Here is a 9254-nt window from a genome sequence, read left to right on the forward strand (position 1 = left end):
TCACACAATGCATCCTAATTTGCAATCCTACATTTGACTGTTTCATAAATAGTTAATTTAATGTTTCATTTGTCTAGAACTAAAAAAAGGCAAAAACTGTTCTATATTTATTTTTCCTGTCTGCAAAATGACAGAGAAACAGGGAGCCGGGAGTGAGGCTGTTGTACCAACTGGAACTCCAGTGGGGTGGGTCACAGCAGGAGCGTGGACTTCCTTCCCCCAAGTGTGATGGAGACAGATGGTCAAGCTTAGCATGGGAGTCCTATGCTTTGCTCATCTGAGTGTGGTCCTTGGCGGTTAGTAAGCTGGAAGTGGCAAGCCGTATTTCAGGGACTGCTGCTTGGTGGCTCAGAGGTGCTGCTCTGGGCTGGAGATGCAGCTCGAAGGTCTAAATGCCTACCCAGCATTCCCCGGGACCCGGGGCAGAATCTCCAGCACCGAAGACACAAGCAAAAGCTCAGTTATGGCTGTGATGGATTCCCACTGGAGTGAAATGAGCTCATCATTTCACGACCTCAGGCTTTGCTGGAAATTCAGTATCTAGGGAGTCCATGAAGTATTGTTTCCAACAAGCGCCCAGCTGCTGCTGGTTGGACATGCTGAAGCAGGTCGGAGCATGGATCTGTATGCCTGGTTTTTTTTCCCTTTAAAAAGGTCTCACGAGGTAGCCCAGGCTGGCCTTCAGCTCAAGCCTTCCTCCTGAGTCTTGGAATTATGGTCATGTCTTACCACACCCATGTCACTCCTTACTGTTAGTATGTGGTGCTTTCGCTATTGTGGGGACAAGGGGTCATTGGCCCACCGTGACCTTCCACTTGATCCGTAGCCCAGGCTGGATTTAAAGTCCGAATTTTCCAGCATATACCTCCCAAGTGCTGGGGTTTTAGGTTTGTGCTAACTCTGCCTCCTTCCCAGCCCCTTTTGTTCCTCTTCTCTTGGATGCTAGCTTCCAGACCAGGGGCCTAAGATGCATGTTTCAAGAGATGGGAATCTAGCTGCCTCTTCACACTCTGCTTCTGCTGGAGAGGTGGCTTGCTCACATCTGACTTCCAACGGCTGTCACCGAGGAGAGTTTTTGTCTGTCACTTTTGAGCCACTAAGTTCTGCAGTCAAAGATTACTGTGCTTCATCTGATACTCCTGAGTATAAACACTATTTTTTTGTTAAAAGCAGCATTACAGAAGGAAGCGGAAGCATTTCCGTATGTGGATAAGACCTCTGTCTTTTCCAGTGACATTCCAACACGGACAGAGAAAAGTCAAAAGACAAAACTAAATAACAGAATAATTATTGAAGCCGAAGAATTTCGACTTTTGTGTGGAGTTCCTTGAATGCAAACCTTTGCCCTTGTAGTTACTTTTCTGGGGGAGCAGGCTGAGTCCTGGACCCTAACCTCTCCACCGAGAGGACGGCCACAGAGCCACGTGTCCACTGCTTTCTAAAGAGCCGCAGAGGATCCTGGCAGGGTTTCCTAACCAGCGCTGTGGACATACTGCCCCCACCTAACCCAAGAGCTCAGCTCAACTGTCCACTCTCCTCGCTGCCCCTCTGCCTCCCGCGGTCCGGTCTTCTCCCTGAAACTCTCAAGGAGCGGTGGCTCTAATTTGTCTTCCTTCTAGGGGAGAAGATCACTGTGGAGCTGCGGTCCACGGAGGAGGAGACAGCAGAGCTTCTCAGCAGGGTCCTGGATGGCAACGTGCCGGCGTCTGAAGCGCTGGCGAAGGTGGTGCATCAGGATGTGGACCTAACTGACCCCACTCTGGAGTCCTTGGAGGTCAGGGTCCCACAGGACATTCTGGGGATTTGGGTGGACCCCATAGGTAAGTGCGGGGCTCCTACTCATTTGTGCCTCAGTGTTCTTGAGGGGTCAGGGCGGCTCCAGGAAATAGAAATCATTAGAACTAAATAGTCTAGATCTCCTGGAACATCCGTTATCTTTATTTTTTGAGAATTTCATCCACGTGTACAATGAAATATGATAAATATGATTATATCCCCCAATTCCTCCCAGACTTCCCAAATGTGTTCCTCTCCTAATTTCACGTCTTTTTTTTTTTTTTTCAAACTCACTAAGTCTGTTAATGCTGCCCAGTTAGGTGCTGGAGTGTGGGCCGTGCACAGGAGTATGGGGGTCTACACCCCTGCACAAAGAGCTACACCCCTCCCCCAGCAGCTCCTCACGAGCCATCCACAGTCTGGGCTGGAAGTCTGGATACCTTGGCTTCAAGCAGGTCCTATATAGGAACCACTGCTGCTGTGAGATTATAGGTGCAATAGTTATGTCTTGTCCAGAGAAGTTACTTTCTTTATTTTCCTTTATTCTTGCTTTACGATGTGTACGGAGGCATGCACACCCATACGCTATGTGTGTGCAGCGCCTGTGGAGGCCAGAGAGGGCATCAGATACACCGTGACACACACACACACACACATATCCACTCACACAGTGTGCACTAATGGATCTTTAAATGTCTGGTAAATCCGTGAGAATGTGAAGTGACCGCAATGAGCATCACTCCGAGGAAGCGCAGTCCTAACAGATTCTTGCCGCCTGCGCGTAAGGCTGGATCTCCAGATTTTAAAACGCTAAGCCCAAACCGGTGTTTTTCAGGAGAGCTGCGAGCTTTAAGGCATGGGCTGCTCATTCAGTTAGGCAACAGTCAGAACCGTAGTCAAGCGAAAACGACTGAACGGGGCTTGGGTGACCGGCCAGCCGACGTTAAACCTCCCAAGCCTTGGTCCTTGTTGTGGTAGAATTATCACGGTTACAGTGCTTGCTTCTGAAACAGCGCCTGTCACTACAAGGTCCCGAGACGTAACATCTCCCGACTTTCCCATCTCCCCGGTCGATCCTGCTTGACACAACTGGTGGCGAACATTATACTTTGTCACCGTCCTGTGCCACACACGACATGACACGGCGGCTTTTCTTACACTGGGTAGCTGCATAACATGCAGCCCATGCATCGGATATGAACACTAAGAATTTCCCCCCAAGCCTCCGGTCATGTCAGGGTAAATTGATGTTTGTTACAGTTCTGAGGAAAGCCATCTCCTTTGTCTTGGTTACGCCCTGAATAGGTGTTTGTCTGTGTCCCTGGGTCTTTGGCCAGGCATGGTCTTCACTGTGTGCTAACTCAGGGGACTTGGGACGGTACCAATGACTGTCGCATGCTGATGAGGCCAGTAGCTGGTCGGTCCTCAGCAGTGCCAGTCAGCCCTGAGGCCTGGGGAATCCCTGGAGACAACTGGTCTTCTGTCCCTGTCAGAAGTTCAGAGATGCTAATGTGTTTCTGTCAGTGAAGGATGCCAGCAGCAGCAACTGCAGCAGCAACAGGAGCAGCAGCAGAAGAGTAGGTGCTTGCACCAGCAAGGAGGGAAGCAGGAAGGCAAAATCAACACCACTTTGCCTCATGTGTCTTTATAACTGGGCTCCTGAAAGGTGCTGCCCACTCTGAGAGAGGATTGCGCCCCCTCCACAATGCTTCCCGATAATACCTCCAGACACGCCCAGATCCATACCTCTTAGTTGATCCCAGATCCGATCAGGCTGAGAACCGAGATCCACCCTCACAAGCACTGTGATGCTGGCCCTCTTCCCTGTTAGGCCGGCTTCATCATCTCCTTCCTTGCAGCTTGGAGAGATGAATGGCAATGACAAAGAGAGGCCATTCCGCATCTGGCAGATCCCCGGAAGCTTGTCCATCTCAGATTATTCCAGTCCTCGGATGAGAAACAGTTCTTAAAAACCAAAACCAAAACACCCCACCCAGTTATCAGGAGCTGTTGGCCATTTCAGTGTGTTTTTAAGGGGTTGTGCACGCTCCTGTGCACACAGCACAGGGCGTAGTGTGTCTTTCTCATTCCTTTCCTGCCTAACCTGAAACTCACCTATTCCGTTAGACTGGCAGCCCAGCCATCCCCAGAAGAGCCTCCTGCCTCCGCCTCCTCCCCTGCACTGGGCTTTTTAAGAGTCACCTGCTCTGCCTGACATCTTGCGTGGGTGCCGGGAATCCCAACTCAGGTCCTCATACCTTCAGTACTTTACCCACTGAGTCGTCTTCCCAGCCCTTAGCGGCCTTAGAGGCTTTGTTATATGCAAGGTGCAGTATTAGATTCCACAGGACTGTGGCCATGTTCTCCTCCTCCAAGAGTTCTCAGGCTTCCAGGGCGGAGACGGGAAGATCTCCAGCTAGAGACCCCCACCTGTGCTGCACAGAGACCCTGTCTCAAGACAACACATTTTTTCCTAAAGTTCTCATACACTGAACGCAATATAAGCAATGATATGTCTGAGTGCAAATGATTCAGGGCAGGCGGTGCCCAGTGACGAAATCTGAAAAGTTACTAAATTAGAAGGGGAACTTACACAGGACAAAAATCCTCGATAGAGCCACCATGATCTAATAGCCCGTCTGTACCTGTATGTTTACTTCGTTTTTCAGATTCAACCTATCAGTATATTAAGGGTTCTGCCAATGTGAAATCCAACCAGGGAGTCTTCCCCAGTGGGCTTCAGTGTGTGACGATTTTGATTGGTGTCTATGACATACAGACAGGCGTGCCCCTGATGGGAGTCATCAACCAGCCTTTTGTGTCTCAGAATCTAACTACGCTAAGGTAAAAGACGTTTCTGGTTTTGGTCGCCAGGTCTCAGTCTTGCTTGTTAGTACGGTCACTCCACATGGCCTTCCCACGACTGGGTTCTATGGTGTTTCCCACTGTGAGTCCACAGGGCTGAATTAAGATGCCTCCTCTCTTCATTCCTGGATTTGGCAGGGTTTTGCTTGGGTGTATGTGCACATTGATGCTTTAAAAGAAATTAATACGGCCTCGGAGGAACCATGGCTTTGCATTTGAGATATAGCAATGCTATTCCTGTTTCTAAAAGCCACTGAAAACCACACATGTAGATTAATGCTCAACACTGTCCTCTAATTCATTGGAACACGGTAGATGCCACCACTATGTGGCCAGGTGAATTTCTGTGTTATGGTGGAAGAAATGCAGAACCAAACGTGGAAAGTATTTAGGGAAATGACGGTCAGATATAGCCAGGGTTGATTAACCCCTTTCAAATACTGCCAGCATCAGTGTGGAAGCTGTCCTCCTCCGCCCCCACCTTTCCACTACTCCCCTGTCACAGCCTGGATAGTGGCCAGGCCTCTGTGTTGGGGGATGACTCCTGGGCGTAGCGGAGTCCCAGCAGAGGCAGCGGACCCTTTTCCTTCTCATTGAAAATAACTTTCAGCCTCTATTATGTAGGACTGCCTGTGTTCATTCGTCTTCAGGATGCTTCAGATAAGAATCCTTTGTTCTTTAAGTGTTGATTTTCCCCTCCTCCAGTTTTTTTTTTTTTTCAAGCTATTTTGGTAATGTTTTAAAAGGTCATTAAAACATATTAGTGACCTGTAAGTCCAGCACTCCAGAGACACGAGAGGACTCCAAGGCCAGCTTTGGGCGTGGGGGGCCTCAGATTCAGGGGTGAACCAGGTTTGAATTCAGGTTTCACCACTTAAGGATCCAGTCCACTTTAGCAAGTTACTTGCTTTCCCTACAGGTAACCTGTAATCTGTAAATGGAGTCCCTGACAGGAGGGGAGGTGGAGAGACAAAGCTGTTATTACTGTTGCCAAAAATAATGACAGGAGTCCATCTTACTTGGTGTTAGAAGTCAAAGTGAAGCATAGAGACTCAGAATAAAGAGGAGGATATTTACAAGTAGATTTAGACCTGTCTCTTTTCCTCTGGGACTTTGAATGACAAAAGCAGGACGGAGCTTTGGCGTTGTTTTTAGAGGTCAGAGATCCTACCAGCGCTTGCCTAGTGTTATCCCTGCTGGGTAGGTGGTGCGGGAGCATTGTCTGTATTCTGTCAATCATGTTTTAAGTAAACGCTGATTGGCCAGGTGGGAGGTGTAGGTGGGAAAACCAGACAGGAAGTAGAAATGATGCAAGGAGAACAGGAGAATTCTAGGGAGGAGGAAGTTGATTCCTCCCACTCCTGCCCAGATCACCGAAGCAGCAGGATGTGAGCTGCCCCACTGAAAAAGGTACTGAGCCACATGGCTAAAATAGATCAGAAAAATGGGTTAATCAAGATATGAGCGTTAGCTAATAAGTAGCCTGACCTAATGGGCCAATCAGCTTTATAACTTATAGAGATCTCTTGTATAATTTTTTTCTCTGGGACTAAATAGCTGGGGGGCTGGGCGGGACAGAAAACCCCAACAACCAGGCCCCTTCATGTTACAGGTAGGAGGCGAGGTAGAGTCAGTGTTTCTTTCACAGTAACACGGGCACTTGTGTGCTTGCAGTCTGCTTAGAACTAATTAGCAGCTTGATGTCCATTTATATAGGCTCAGGATCATTAAAACTCAATTTGCTCTGAGGCATTGTGCATTCTTCATATCGTTATATTTGAAAGGTGCCTGCGTGAACCAGCATGCTAATCAACCAACTAAACCTGTTTCCTGCAGGTGGAAGGGACAGTACTATTGGGGTCTCTCCTACATGGGGACCAACATCCATTCCCTGCAGATCACCCTCTCTAAAGGGACCGGCGGTGGAACCCAGACTGAAAACTCAGACGGGGAGCTCTCCCGCCCCCTTTCCGCAGTCATCAGTACCAGCGAGAACGAGGCCATCAAAACCGCGCTGTCCCGAGTGTGCGGAGGCGGCGTCTTCCCGGCAGCGGGGGCCGGCTACAAGAGCCTCTGTGTAGTCCAAGGCCTGGTTGACATTTACATCTTCTCAGAGGACACCACGTTCAAGTGGGACTCCTGTGCCGCCCACGCCATTCTGAGGGCCATGGGCGGGGGCATGGTAGACATGAAAGAGTGCTTGGCGCGAAGTCCCCAAGCGGGGCTGGACTTGCCGCAGTTGCTGTATCACACGGAAAACGAAGGTGCTTCTGGGGTGGATCTCTGGGCCAACAAGGGAGGACTGATAGCCTATAGGTCCAGGCATCGGCTGGACACTTTCCTGAGCTGCCTCATCCAAAACCTTGGGCCTTTGAAGACACAGACATAGGGCTCTGACCTCAATTCGCCCTAAAGCCGAACCGAACCCCCTTTGTGTTGTCTGTTCTCCAAGATAGTTCTGTCTTGTTGTTTAATGTTCCCTTGCCTCTTTTCAGGAACATTTCCCCGTTATGTGTTCATTATGTTAATTTCTGTAAATTAATGACATTCATGTCACAACTAAATTGGTATATGATATTCTTACAGGGAACCTTGTTCTGTTAATGTTGCTTGGAACCCTTCAATAAAATTCCAAAGGGGCAGTGAAATTGCCCGGCTGGAGTCGCATGGCTAAATATCCAGCTGTTAGGAGCCAGGCTTGAGCTGGGTTTCATTTCTCATCCTGGAGAAGAAATCTGTGGTTTGGGCCTGAGGCAGGAAATTCAAAACTGTGGATCTGAATAATGGAGCCAAGTGCATAGCCTTTCAATAGTTTGTGTTTTTCCTTTAAAAAAAAATAAATCTTGATGCAGAGGCAAGGAGGGAATTAGAAATCAGAAACAAAAAGAAGAGATACACAGAGACTGGAGAAAGCATGGAGAGAGAGAGAGAGAGAGAATATGCAGCCAAGTGATAGCTAACCTCCTACCATAGGTCAAGCAGAAGGTTTTGTGTGTGTGTGTGTGTGTGTGTGTAAATGTATATGCAGGCAAGGGATAGCTAACCTCCTACCATAGGTAAAGCAGAAGAGGAAAGTGTGTGTGTGTGTGTGTGTGTGTAAAAGTGTATGCAGGCAAGTGATAGCTAACCTACCATAGGCCAAGCAGAAAAGGTAGGTAGGTAGGTGTGTGTGTGTGTGTGTGTGTGTGTAAAAAAGTATATGCAGGCGAGCGATAACTAACCTACCATAGGTCAAGCAGAAGAGGAAGGTTGTGTGTGTGTGTGTGTGTGTGTGTGTGTGTAAATGTATATACGGGAGAGTGATAGCTAACCTCCTACCATAGGTCAAGCAGAAGAGGTAGGTGTGTGTGTGTGTGTGTGTGTAAATGTACATGCGGGAGAGTGATAGCTAACCTCCTACCATAGGTCAAGCAGAAGAGGTAGGTGTGTTTGTGTGTGTGTGTGTGTGTGTAAATGTACATGCGGGAGAGTGATAGCTAACCTCCTATCATAGGTCAAGCAGAAGTGTGGGTGTGGGGGTGCGCGCGCGCGCATGTGTGTGTAAATGTATATGCAGGAGAGTGATAGCTAACCTCCTACCATAGGTCAAGCAGAGGTGGGGCAAAGAGCTCTCTGTTTTGCATAGTTATTCACTCTCTACTACAGCACCCATGCAACCCTGTGTTTTGCCACACTAACAACTCTTAGAGCTGTGCAGTGTCCTTCTGCAGCCCAGGTCACCCTGGTGGTGTCAACTGGAGGGATCAAGCGAACCTTCAGCCGGCTGCAGTCCCTCTGCGCTCTCTGTTTCTACATTAATATTACAATCCCAGGTTACTGGGAGGGAGTCACACCTGTTTGTTCCATTATTCTTAAACTCAAGGAATGAGTTGACAAATAATGTATGTGTATTTATGTTGTACACTTGTGATTCTTTGAAGTGCGCATGCTACATGGAGCTAATAGCTCACCCTTTGTGGTGAGGAGACCGACAAGCTATTCTAGTAATCTTCCAGGCTGTGCCCCACTGTTTACAGTCGCCATGTTGGACGGTAGATCTCTTGGACATTCTAACGGAAATTTCATCTCTTTTAACCAATATCTCTTCCTAACTCCCCCCTGCCTCAGCTCTAAGTAGACAACATTCTACTCTTCGCTCCTGAGTTTGTTTTTTAGACTGCAGAGAGAATCCAGCTCTATAATGGCAAAGCTCAAATCAGCCGGCCTTGCAGGACCTGTGACAGACACGGAAGAACACACAGGATGATCCCAGCATCCTGACTGCTGTGGTCAATACTATAATCAACGTGGGGCATACTTCAAGGTAGAAGGGAGGAACAGACTCCTTGTGTCCTCGGATCTCCACGCAGGCATGTGTGCACACTCTCCTACGATAATAAACTTGAAACAGTTAGACCCTGTACAGAACATAAGCCCTGGCCTCTGTTCATTCTTCTTCCTTTCCATTGCGATCACACACGAGTTCCATAAACTCTCTGGTCTGTTGACACCTCCTCATGGGAGGAGCAGAGAAGCTCATGAGACTTCATGGGAATCTTAGAAGGTTCCCCGAGGAGGTTACGCAAAAAGGAAATAATGGACCGTGGCAGAAGAAGATTCTTCTCATAGTTGAA

At 48.4% G+C, this 9254-nt stretch overlaps 1 protein-coding gene across 4 annotated transcripts in view; it reads left to right on the plus strand.

The window, feature by feature from the left end:
- Inpp1 (inositol polyphosphate-1-phosphatase) overlaps nucleotides 1–7289 on the plus strand; it is a 32366-nt gene extending 25077 nt beyond the window's left edge. For all 4 annotated transcript variants that reach the window (XM_048456025.3, XM_048456026.3, XM_048456028.3 and 1 more), the window contains exons 4-6: nucleotides 1620–1820; nucleotides 4446–4620; nucleotides 6478–7289. In XM_048456025.3, the coding sequence (XP_048311982.2) occupies nucleotides 1620–1820; nucleotides 4446–4620; nucleotides 6478–7030 (929 nt within the window). In that variant the 3' untranslated portion in view covers nucleotides 7031–7289. The remainder of the gene's footprint in view (nucleotides 1–1619; nucleotides 1821–4445; nucleotides 4621–6477) is intronic.
- Nucleotides 7290–9254: the final 1965 nt, after the last annotated feature.

The sequence above is a fragment of the Myodes glareolus genome, chromosome 27, assembly GCF_982192425.1.
Source record: "Myodes glareolus chromosome 27, mMyoGla1.1, whole genome shotgun sequence".
NCBI classification, from domain to species: Eukaryota; Metazoa; Chordata; class Mammalia; order Rodentia; family Cricetidae; genus Myodes; species Myodes glareolus.